The 12,762-nt window shown below is 43.1% G+C and overlaps 1 protein-coding gene across 1 annotated transcript in view; it reads right to left on the bottom strand.

Moving 5' to 3' along the window:
• Nucleotides 1–6,351: 6,351 nt before the first annotated feature.
• Nucleotides 6,352–12,762, bottom strand: part of P4HTM (prolyl 4-hydroxylase, transmembrane) — a 56,384-nt gene continuing 49,973 nt past the window's right edge. Inside the window, exons 9-10 of the mRNA XM_030206916.1 lie at nt 10,933–11,186; nt 6,352–9,355 (exon numbers count right to left, since the gene is read on the bottom strand). Coding sequence (XP_030062776.1) covers nt 10,969–11,186 — 218 coding nt within the window. The 3' untranslated portion in view covers nt 6,352–9,355; nt 10,933–10,968. The remainder of the gene's footprint in view (nt 9,356–10,932; nt 11,187–12,762) is intronic.

Genomic DNA, 12,762 nt, shown 5'->3' with positions numbered 1-12,762 from the left:
GCGGATGAATTGTCATGGTGAACTAGGCAAAGTCTTTGAAATGGAACAGTTGTGCATTTATTTAGTAAATCTAGGTGAAATGTCTTTGAGCCTTGAACACAGAGATAAACTTTAAAGAAATCTGAAATTTTTGTATTTGTGAACAAATATTTCTCATCATCCAGTTACACTAATTCGCACCAATGGGTTGTGTCCCTTCCTGACTAGCAGATGGATGTAGAGAATCTGACCTTTTCAAGCGATATCACCAGTATGAGGTCTGGTACTTGATACAATCCTTCAGTATTTCTCTACCTCCAGTAGATGATAAGGTAGGGTTGGTGCTGTAAGTAGTTGAGGTAACCCTGAGCCCCTGGGAGGCAGTTCATGGCCTGAATCCCTGGGGATGGTCTGTGGGGCTTTTGCTCTGAAGGTTCGGACCAAGAGCCAGGAATACTACTACTACTATTTAGCATTTATATAGCGCTACAAAGCATATGCAGAGCTCCACAAACATAGAAGAAAGACAGTCCCTGCTCAAAGAGCTTAATATCTAATAGACAATAATAATAAAGCAAGCAAATCAATTAATGTGTAGAGGAACGAGGAGAGGAGGGTAGGTAGAAGCGAGAGGTATAAGTGGTTACAAGTCAAAAGCAATGTTGAAGAGGTGGGTTTTCAATCTAGATTTAAAGATGGTCAAGGATGGGGCAAGACGTAGGGGCTCAGGAAGTTTATTCCAGGTATAGGGTGCAGCGAGACAGAAGGAGCGAAGTCTGGAGTTGGCAGTAGTGGAGAATGGAACAGATAAGGATTTATCCATGGATCGGAGCGCACGGGAAGGGGAGTAGGGAAGGACGAGTGTGGAGAGATACTGGGGAGCAGCAGAGTGAATACATTTTTAGGTTACTAGAAGAAGTTTAAACAGGATGCAAAAACGGATAGGGAGCCAGTGAAGCGACATGAGGAGAGGGGTAGTATGAGTAAAGCGACCCTGGCGGAAGACGAGTCAGGCAGCAGAGTTTTGAACCGACTGAAGAGGGGAGAGGTGACTAAGTGGGAGGCCAGCAAAAAGCAGATTGCAGTAGTCTAAACGAGAGGTGACAAGGGTGTGGATGAGGGTTCTGGTAGAGTGTTCAGAAAGAAAGGGGCAGATTTTACGGATGTTGTAAAGAAAGAAACGACAGGTCTTGGCGATCTGCTGGATATGAGTAGAGAAGGAGAGAGAGGAGTCAAAGATGACCCCAAGGTTATGAGCTGAAGAGACAGGGAGAATGAGAGAGCCATCAACAGAAATAGAAAACGAGAGGAGCGGGGAGGAGGTGGGTTTGGGTGGAAAAATGAGAAGCTTGGTTTTGGTCATGTTTAATTTCAGGTGGCGTTGAGACATCCAGACAGCAATGTCAGACAAGCACCCTGAGACTTTGGTTTGGATGCAAGGTGAGATATCAGGGGTAGAAAGGTAGATTTGGGAGTCATCAGCATAGAGATGGTAGAAAAAGCCATGGGATGAGATTAATGAACCGAGGGAAGAAGTGTAGATAGAAAAGAGGAGGGGACCAAGAACAGAACCCTGCAGTACGCCGACAGGCAGAGGGATAGCAGTAGAAGAGGATCCACTAGAGTGAACACTGAAGGTGCGGAGGGAGAGGTAGGAAGAGAACCAGGAAAGGACAGAGCCCTGGGATCCAAGTGAGGACAGGGTGTCGAGGAGTATGCTGTGATCAACAGTGTCAAAAGCGGCGGAGAGATCAAGAAGAATGAGGATGGAATAGAGACCTCTGGATTTAGCCAGTAATAGGTCATTGGACACTTTAGTGAGCACAGTTTCGGTTGAGTGGAGAGGGCGAAAACCAGATTGTAGTGGGTCAAGAATAGCATGTGAGGAGAGAAAATCAAGGCAGCGGTGGTGAACAGCACGCTCAAGTAATTTGGAGAGAAAAGGGAGGAGGGAGATGGGTCGGTAATTAGAGGGACTAGTAGGGTCGAGTGAAGGCTTCTTAAGGAGAGGTGTGACCACAGCATGTTTAAAGGCAGCAGGGACAGTTGCAGTGGAAAGTGAGAGGTTGAGAATGTGACAGATAAAAGGAATAATAGCAGGAGAGATGGCATTAAGAAGGTGGGTGGGAATGGGATCAGAGGAATAGGTGGTACATTTTGAGGAAGAAAGGAGAAGTGTAGTTTCCTCAATAGTAACTTCAGGAAAGGAGGAAAGGGAATGAGGGGAAGGAGAGAGAGGGGAACAGACTAGTGGAAGGAGAGGTGGCGAGGTAGAGAATTGAATGTTTATCTTTTGAACCTTGTCGTGAAAGAATTCAGCAAGGGTCTGAGGAGATAATGAAGGGGGAGGGGGCACCTTGAGGAGAGAGTTCAATGTGGTGAAGAGAAGTCGAGGGTTAGAGCCAAGAGAGTTAGCCTCCTGCCCCTCGCTTCAGCCCACAGGTTCCAGCTCACTGGGCTAGCTGTTGAGGATCCCTGCAGGGTCTTGGCCAGTGTGGAATAGGGGTTCATCAGGTTGGTTGCATTGGTGATAGTAATTCACAGGTGGCTGTACCTTCATAACTTGGTGGGGGATACAGCCTCTGAGGCACAGCTCAGTAAATTTCCCTTTCAGGGATGCTTTTTCTTCGAGGAAGACTTGGAGATGCTGGTGAAGGGTCTGGGCAAAGTGAAGCCTCAAAACTGCCAGAGGACCAGCTAAAGATGTTGGCTCATCCTGGGCCTGGCAAGTCATGACCTTTAGATTGGGAGGTATTTCATCTGGGTAGGAGGCTAGGCTGTGGCTCTGCTTCCCCCAAGGATGTTAAGGGGCAGTCCTTTTCCAGTTGCAAGAAAGGCCCAAGCATTCTGGAACTACACTCTCCAGGAGTTCCCAGCAATGTTTAGGCCACCCCCTTGCTGCTGAGGTTGGTGGACAGGCTGTGCTTCTTCAAACACGAGTGGGCCTCTTTCACCTCAGACCACTGAATCCTAGAGGTGTTAAGTTAGGGTTATGCCTTAAGAGTTTACAAGACGACTTCTTGATGCCTTCAAAGAGGGAGAGGTAGGCCAGGCTACACTTTCATGCTTGTTGGACCAAGTGGCTGTGGAGCTGGTTCCTCTCCTGGGGAAGGGGCTGGGCTGATCCATTTACTTCATGGTCCTGGAGCTATTCCTGCCCCATTCTAGACTTCAAGGGAGTCAATGTTGGCTTACAGGCCCTTCATTTTCACATGGAACTTCTGCAGTCTGTTATCACAGTTGTTAAGCAAGGCAAATTTCTGACCTCCTTGGACCTTGCAGAGCCTTGACTGTATATTCCCATTCCAGAATCGCACACACATTTCCTTTGGTTCTGCATATTGGGTAGCTGATTTCTATTCAGAGCATTGCCCTTTGGACTGGGCACGATGCTTCGGATCACCTCTAAGGTTATGGTGGTGGTAGCAGCTCTTTCAATGCAGCAAGTTTGGGTCCACCCCTTTCTGGACAACTAGCTCATACAAGCAAGTTCAGGAGTCCATGGAAATGACTGCTTCAGTTATTAAAACGCTGGATCGTCTCGAACAGGTGGTGAATTATGCCAGGACCCAGCTGAACCCTTTCAGCCGGTTAGTGCGTTGTAAGTATGTTCGGAGAGCCCGAGCACAGTTCAGACTGTGATATCGGTGCTGCTCAGCTGACTCATGAGGAGAAGACTGGTAGTGTAATGGTTTGATTCAAATGAAATAGTGGTGCCACTTTGGGTAAGAATTTTGGATGTATACGAAGGAGTACTTTGTTGTGCAAAATTTGAGTATAAGGAGCATAATAGACTAAAGTTTGAATCTCCCCAATTCTTTGCGCTGAAGTGATGGTAATTAAAAATAAAGTCTTCCAAGATAGAAACTTAAAATTAGATGTCTCCATAGGCTCAAAGGGGGCTGAGACTAGTGGTGCTATGAGTGTGGACATTTGTGGTAGTGGGGAGCTTAGATCAGCTGGAAGATAAGTTTTTCATCTTAACTTTAAAGTGTGAAAATTGATATTAAGTCACTGAATATTAGTTATTGGTGAAAATTGGATTTAATATTAAATGGTCACATTATTGGTGAAAGTTTTAAGTTACATTAAAAATAAGAGGGTTTTTAGACCGATGATGGTGGTGCTATTGTGAGGCCCGTCTATATGCACCTTATTGGAGTTATGAAAGCCACCAGGCCCAGGTTTTTATTAATGGCATTATTTCTCCATCTTTTGAAATTCAGCGGGGTACCCTATCCCCTATCTTGTGTATGGAGCCCTTAGCATTAAAACTGATGATGGCACAATATGGCGATCACAGAGCCACAGGACTCCCTACCCAGAGTCCTTGATGTTTTGTTAGCCTTTGGACAGGTCTCGAGATTATGGATCAATATGGATAAATCGGAGGCCTTGGGACTGCCCGAGGATCTTCTGGCATGGCAATTTTCCGCTACGACGGGCCGGAACATCCTTACAGTACTTAGGGTTGTTGATTCCGAGGGATCTCAATCTTTTATGTGATATGAACGTGGCTCCCCTTCTGGAGACCGCATGGCTCTGTGAGGGCGGTTCCCACTTCCGGTTTCGTTGTGGGGTAGAATCCATTTGCTAAAGATGATTGTTCTGCCTAAGTGACTTTATATTTTGTAAACTTTACCTGCTATGTTACGGATTCAGGATATGAAGCGTTGGAATCAGTTGATCTGACATTTCCGGTGGGGTGATAAATGCCCCGAGTCTCTCGGTAGTGTGGTATGGGCTTACCTGACCTCCAGCTGTATAATGTAGCCTGTCATATGCATTTTGTTAGAGATTGTGTTTTTCATACATCTGTATTTTGTGATGCAGCTTTTGAAGAAACAATATCACCAGACTTATCCCTCAGTTATATTGTTCAGGCTCCGATGCAGTAACTCCCCCTAATTTGTCCCCTTCGTTGGGTGTAGAGGTGATTTTGACAGCATTTTTGCCTTCCTGTCAATTGTTCCAAATATCTACCAATTATGGGTAATGCTGATTTCTTACCTGGTCTTCATGGCATCACCTTTGCACATTGGAAGCAGGCAGGCATGATCATGTTGAGAGATATTGTGGATGAGAATGGCCTGGTGCTTCTTTCTTTTGAACAAGTGCGTAAACCTTATGCTTTACCGGCAGCACAATAGTATCACTATCTCTAATTACATCATTATTTAGACTCCTTGGAACGTAAGCACCCTGCAGTGTTTATGGACACCCCATTTGATGACTCCTGGCCTGTATTAGCAGTGAACAAGTGTCTAGTGGGTCACCGTTATGAGGCTGTGCTGATCCAGTACTTGTTGCTCCTTTATATCGGCTGGTGGCACTCTGGATCACAGACTTTGGCTTCTATGATATTGAAAAGTTTCCACTTAGCCTTCGATCCGGACCCCTTTTAGCGTACATTTGCAGGAACTACATTACAAATTTCTTCAGAGAATATACATTCATCCATCTTGGGCCCAGAAGATGAGCTGTCCAACGGGTGGCTCTTGGGTAAAATGTGGAGAGAAGGCTGCTTCTTATAAGCATTGTATTTGGGAGTGCGTCCCCCCCCCCAATTAAAAAATTTTGGGAGACTGGGCACACCTGGCTTGCATGTATCACAGTCTATGGACCATCAATCTTGTGGACAGCCTGTTAGATGATGTAACAGCCATACAAGAGGGGTCTTGACTAATTGGCCTATGTCTCCAAAAAGCCTTCCTAATTGCCAAACGTATTCTACTTCAGTGGATCCAGACTGACCCACCTACTCTGACACAGTGGAGATCTCAAATAGATGGGAAAATGTGCATAAATCAATGCATGACTTATTGCGCCTTTCAGTAGAGTCAAGGAGACATCCAGCCAAACGTTGTTTCTTGAGGCTGTGGACACCCTTTTTTAGATACAGCAAGAGTTCGCGATAAATGATCTAGAAATTTAACTGTTAGCACCACTTGAGGGATGATTCTATGATAAGGATGCAGGGAAGGTGGGAGGGAGGGACTTTCAAGGCGTTGTGCATTGCGTTTTGGGTTTGTCTTCTGGTTATACTGGGCATCCTAGTACATTGCTTGCCCTATGATGTATGAGAGTTTGCATTGTCCATTTCTTGTTGGTTATTTTTGAAAATTCAATAAAGAAACAAACATAAAATCAGGTAGCCTTGCTTTAATTAATGTTATGATCTGTAAAAAAAAAATTATACATGTTGAATTCTGTGTGTATACCAGTTAATATATTTTTGCCAGTTCAAAGACCATCATTAAGTTAGATCAAGGGATAAGGAAACATTTTGAAACACACTGAATTAAATAAGAAATCACATATTTTTAAAAATAAGTTTTTATTGTTTGAACAAATAGTGACATTTCTCTCTATAATACAATAAATAAATAAATATATAAATAAATTATTGGGTGCAAATGTCACACACAACAAAAGAAAAACGTAGACATCCCTGAAGAATGCATGCATCTCCAATGTTGAAACCTTGGAGCAGAAAGGGCCATTAAAGACCATTTCAGAAGCTTCTAGTGCTCTATTCCACACGGGACAGCTCTAGAACCCAGGCACTCCAATTTATGCATGTGTTATACATGTAAATGTTCATAATACTAACATTTATGCGTGTATAATGCTAGCATGGCACTATGTACTATTCTGCAAATACCCGCTTCACTTACATAGTGCGTCATTTGCAAAGAGGGCATACATAGGGGTGGAGCATAAGCAGGAAGGGGCTCCCCCTGATGTGCACATCTTACAGAACTTACTCCAGCCACACATCCCTGCTACACTTAAGTGGCCGGAGTAAGTCTGAATGCCTAAATGTTAGGTGCACTGATACCTAGTTTTCATTATTCTACATTACAGAATAGGCTCCTACCACAAACCCTCTCAGCTCCTAACTGAAGGCACCCAGTTATAGACCTACCCTGTAATGTTCTTGTTCTCTTATAAACAAAGTATTGCTGTGAATCTTAAAACAAAAAACCTTCATTCCTACATTTAGATGCTAAGGTCAAAAGAATAGAAGAAATTGATGAGGGGAAGAAGGTATGGAACATGGATTTCCATAAAGGTACATGCAGTGAATTGAAATATGTAATTTTATTCTGGTCTGCAAGCAGCATGGAATATCTCTCGTGCTCCCAAAAACATTGACATGATATTGCAAAGGATTTGTCTGGGAGTAAAGTGGACACATTTTCTCTTTTAAATTTCCTGCCTAAAGGGTTGGTTATCCTTTGTCTGGACAACTCAAAGTCTGGCTATAAAAGATAACTGGTTAGAAGAGGATAGGATTGGAGGCAAGCTGCAGCCATGGTTATCTTTTTACCAGATAGCACTGGATATTGGTACTATCTGGTTCAAGGTAACTTTAGGATAGCAGCTTTTCTGACCAGGCTAACTGGATAACATTTTGTAGTTAAAGGCAGTCTTAATCAGCTAATCGATGACTAGTTAACTGGATATTCCACAAATGAATATTGAGTCCATGATATTTGCTTGTTAAAACACAAATTTGTCCACTAGTTGTCAGTACTGCTTTGATTAAATCTTAAAAACTAAGGGCAACTCCCCAGCAACATGAATTGCAGGTTTCAGTTGCATTCATTTGTAGTTCAAGGATTGGTCTTTTATCACATCAACAGACACATAAACTTAAAGAAAGTTGCTGAAAACTCATGTCATCAGGAACAGGAGTTTCCATTCTCATATTTATGAAGAAGAAACTAATTATTGGACTGTAACTGGCTTTGTTGCATTTCAACCTCTAAGTCCAACATTCATCAGTTTTGCTATTGTTGCATAGCATTTGCTTCAGGATAAATTTTAAAAAAAGTCACAAATCATGTAAAAATAAATACTACATGCAAATAAAAAAACAAACTCAAACTCTGGTGTGACAATTCTGTTTTCTCATCTACCTTGCATGGAAGTTATATGATTGCTTTGAATGACTCCTTAATTGTCTTTATAGCAAGTTCTTAACTTGCTCAGTACCCCATTAATGAGTTTAAACAAAGCCAGAACAGAGAAAGGCACCTGGATGTGCCGGGCCATGAAGCAAGATAAAGGTCAGAGGAAACCGAGACCTCTACCATCCACACATACCTAACTGACAGAGCAAAAAAATCCTACAGTCAGATCTTTCCCTTCTAACATGTAGCATCTTATACATCTTGTTAAAGATCTGAACAGCAGAAAACGGCCATATGCCCCATCCAGTCTTGTCATCCACACCAAGGGAGTTATTTTAGAAGCATTACTCATGATTTCTACATGGAAATACCAGTATGTACATGTATATATTGCATACACATATAAAAAAAATGATTTCAAAAAGCTGCTATTTATCATCCCTGCTCCAGGTCTAAGTCAATTGCCTTATGCCCTTTTTTTATGGAACATAAAACCACAATTGATGTACCCCTCTGCTCAACTGACACCCAGTTCCCCAACTGGATCAGGAGCTGCCTCAGTAACCAGTCCAAATGCACCACAGTCTGCTCATCGTCATCTGCTGGAGACAGAGAAATACTGAGCATTCGAAGGGTACATGGTGCCCTTAAGGGACGAATCACACAGAACTACTTTGCTTCTCTATCTCCTGCTGGTCGATGGACATAACCTACATATTCTGGACTGGTGTGGTATAGACACTAAGGAAACATGTTTTTAATAGGGGCTTGTTTCGGCCAGGGCTTTACAAGAGGGACTCATGTAGTTTATGTCCACCTCTGAAATGAAACCACATTAAAATTTCAACCTTGCTACTTAATTGATGGCACTTGCACATGTAGGTTTGCAAAATGGGGCAGCTACATGTGAAATGTTGCCACTTCCACATGTAAATTACTGCTGATGTGGAAGCTGCTGGGTCTGTATCGTTCATTTTTTCAGTGTGTATCTTTGTAAAATGGTTGCCAGCAGATACATGTTCACTCCTGCAGGTATTTCAGAAAAGGCTCTATCGCAGCAATTCCTTTTCTAAAATACATCCTGACCTGGCTGCCTCAATTCCAATCGGTACATTCTAGGTAAACTAGGCTTCGGGGAAAAGTCACAATGCTTCCTTAGCTAGTACAGAACAATAGTGTTTGATTGTGCTACATGGATAGATACATCTGTATCCACTGTCTATACAAATACAGAGTTCTTTGGCTTCACCCTTGTAAGAGTTTGTAGAAGTAGAAAGAAGAAACACAAAAGCCATTCTGATTCATCGCAGATGTAGTAGACCGCCTACATTCAGCACATATCTAGGCAATGCATGGAATTAAAATATATCAGCAATGCATAAAAAGTTTCTTTGATGGAAGATATGTGACAGAGCACCTGCAAGGTGGCGTTTCATGAGGGACTTTTATCCAGTCTTCTGCAAAACAAATAAATCCAAATCCGTATGATTTATGGATCTCTCATCAGACTCCCCTTAATGGTCCGGTAACAACATCAAAGATGATCAGAGAACGTGTACAGTTTAAAAGCCACCGTGAAATGTTTTTCCAGTAATTGCAATGTTTCCCTATTTCAACCACAAATGAAAGACCAGTTGCAATACTTGTCTCTTCTAAGCTGTTTATCCCATCTTCACCTGCAGTTACTCCTTACCATTTCCTCTTCTAGTCAGACAATGCTGTGTCTAAACCAGGAGAAGTAACTGTGGGGAGGGAAGCAGTTCCGAGTTTACTGAGTACTTTTAGTTAAATGCACTGTTAGATACACCCCGGTGCTGTTACAAGGTGACCAAAACTAAACCTCTTTCCATAACGATGGAAGAGGAGATGTTATAACTGGCAGTTTCATAATATAGCACACAGGTCCACAGGAGCGGCCCATATTCCTGGATGTCCTCACCCTAACACTTAATCATCTATTTCTCCTAAAATTTTGAGGGTTTTTTTTTTTTTTTAGGACTCTATCGTATTACATACCCTTCCTGATTGGGTTTTTTTTTTGTCTGAAGTGCATTTTATTCAGCTGGACTTTTTTTTTTTTAGTGTGTTTTGCAGTAAAATATTTTGAAACCTTGTTCAGCCTCAGATTATAAATCTAGAGAGCATAAACCCCACATAAAGGTAAGTACAAAGTATGCCACTGAGGGTACAAGTAGAAAACTCAGCACCTCAGGTACAACCTCAAAATCTTCAGTTACCTCACCGTCCTTCCCTCCTGTACCTACCATAATCGGCTAATAAATGAGTTGTAATCTAGATATGCCAATTATATGCATAATCAAATTTCTTCTCAAATATCAGGTTTGTCTCTTTAGGTTCAGTTTCTTCTCTTTGATGTTATTATGCAAATATGCAAGTAATTAGTTCCCTTTCTATTTTCACCTCAGTGTGTGGAATGGCACATGTGTGAACAGGAAAGCACAAGAGACATTGGTCCCGTTGTGAGGGAATAGAAGGTTGGACTAACTAGATGTTACCCCTACAATGTTCCTGTGAAAGCTTATAGGGGATAAAATGATAAAAGAAGTGTGTGAAAATACAAGTCTTTGACATGAGAATATTTCCTCAAAGTGAAAGACTCCTTATTACAAAATTTCTGTTCCGAAAAAGATGAATAATAGAAAGTCAACATTTGGATCCATGGGTTTGTAGAACAAAAATGCTTATCTGTTTTGACCTGTATATTTGTATTAAATCTGTGGTCCGTCTTTAGCATAACCCTATGAATTACTAAGCTAAATAAACAAAAACTTTATCTCAGGGTGTTGTCCTTGACATTTTTTTTTTTTTTTGTAAAAACACAAAGTTAATGGCTGGTGCCTCCAGATGTCAACTACTTAAATCTCGCTATAGTTTACTAGCTGACCTGTCTGGTGAATTTGACCACCTGTATGAATGTGGATGCAAAGACCTCAAAAGAGAGCTTGAACTATAATCATAGGCAGAGGAGACGGCATTCCAGGAGTTTAAAGCGTAACAGCCTGAAGGTACTCACGGTGTTGCTAACTCAGTGTCCAGCGGGTCGGTAACCTTATAAATCCACATGCACATCCTTGTACGATCTGTCAACAGTCCAGTCTGTCTGTGCTTCACTGTCTTCTTCAGCATAGTGAGCCATCACCTGTTGAAACTGGATCTGACGCTGTTTAATGGGGTCTACATTGATCCAGTTGTTAGCGATCCATTTCACCCCTTTAGTGACCAGGCAGCCACCATGCAGTGAGTATTCATCAAGTTCTCCTACCCAACCTGCAACACAAAAACAGTAAGGAGGCAATTTTATACATCGTTTTCTGCCTGTAAAGCATGCCTCACATGCGGAAAATGTCCATTACAAAACTGAATGGACATATATATATGTAAAAAGTAGATGCACTGAAAGACAGCACCTATTTTTAAGTAATCTACATGTAGACATTCCTAGGGTCTAGTTTAGGTGGATCTATGATATGCATTATAAAATATGCATGTGCATTGCACACATTTATTTCTTCAGGCAGGTATAGATTTGTTTAAGAAAATTTATGAACTATTGGGGGGTCACCTAAAGAAATACAGATGCCTAGGTTGCCTGCATGAAATGGGTAAATTAGGTTTTACCTGCTAATTTTCTTTTCTTGTGTCCCTCCAGACCAGTCCAGACACATGGGTAGTCACTCTTCTGCCAGCAGATGGAGACCAAAAACCACTGGCTCAAAGCCCTTCTTCTATAACATCCTGTACAGTCCAGAACCAGTCAATATTTCTCTAACTAAACAGAATAGCAACCAACCCCTCATGACCAAGGAGCAAGAATCAAAACAGTTAACCAAAAGAACTCTAACATTAGCCATGCTGCAAGCCAAGAATCCAGTGGCTAAAAACATCCCAGCTTCCTCTAGCTGCTGACATCATTCTGTTAGCTAAGGGGGCTCTTTTAATATAACTTAGCATGTGCTAAGTGCCACACGGCCCATAATATAAAATAGGATGCACAGCATTCAACACATGTTAATGTCCGTTAGCATACACTAAGTTTTAGTAAAAGGGCCACTAAATATCTTCTCCTTTCCTCAGGGTGGGTTCTAGACTATTCTGGAGGGACTCAAAGATAGAAAATTAGCAGGTAAAACCTAACTTCCTTTTCATCTTTATCCCTCCAGACCAGTCCAGATGCATGGGATGTACCCAGTGGCGTACCAAGGTGGGGGCGGTCCGCCCCGGGTGCCAGTGGGTGGGGGGTGCTCCGCTCCCGCCGCCTCCCGTGGCCGTTCCCGCGGCGCCGCACATTAAAAAAACCGGCGAAGCAGCGTCGCAGGCAGCGCCCCTCGTGCCCTGCCTGTAAAAAAAAAAATCAAATCTCCTTCCTTCTCCTCCTCGTCTTGACGTCGACTCGGGCCTTCCAATCAATTTGATTGGAAGGCCCGAGTCGACGTCAAGACGAGGAGAAGGAAGGAGATTTGATTTTTTTTTTTTACAAGCAGGGCACGAGGCGCTGCCTGCGATGCTGCTTCGCCGGTTTTAACGGGACTGAGGTGGGGAAGGAGAGGGGCGAAAGAGACTCGGGTGGGGGTGTTCAGAGGGGAGAAGGGGACTGGGGTGGGGGTCTCAGACAGGGGAGGGGAGAAGGGGACTGGGGTGGGGGTGTTCAGAGGGGAGAAGGGGACTGGGGTGGGGGTCTCAGAGGGGAAAAGGGGAGGGGAGAAGAGGACTGGGGTGGGGATCTCAGACAGGGGAGGGGGAGGGGAGAAGGGGACTGGGGTGGGGGTGTTCAGAGGAGAGAAGAGGACTGGGGTGGGGGTCTCAGACAGGGGAGGGGAGAAGGGGACTGTGGTGGGGGTCTCAG

This window comes from Microcaecilia unicolor, chromosome 6 (genome assembly GCF_901765095.1).
Source record: "Microcaecilia unicolor chromosome 6, aMicUni1.1, whole genome shotgun sequence".
NCBI classification, from domain to species: Eukaryota; Metazoa; Chordata; class Amphibia; order Gymnophiona; family Siphonopidae; genus Microcaecilia; species Microcaecilia unicolor.
This window is presented reverse-complemented; position numbering and strand designations above follow the sequence as displayed.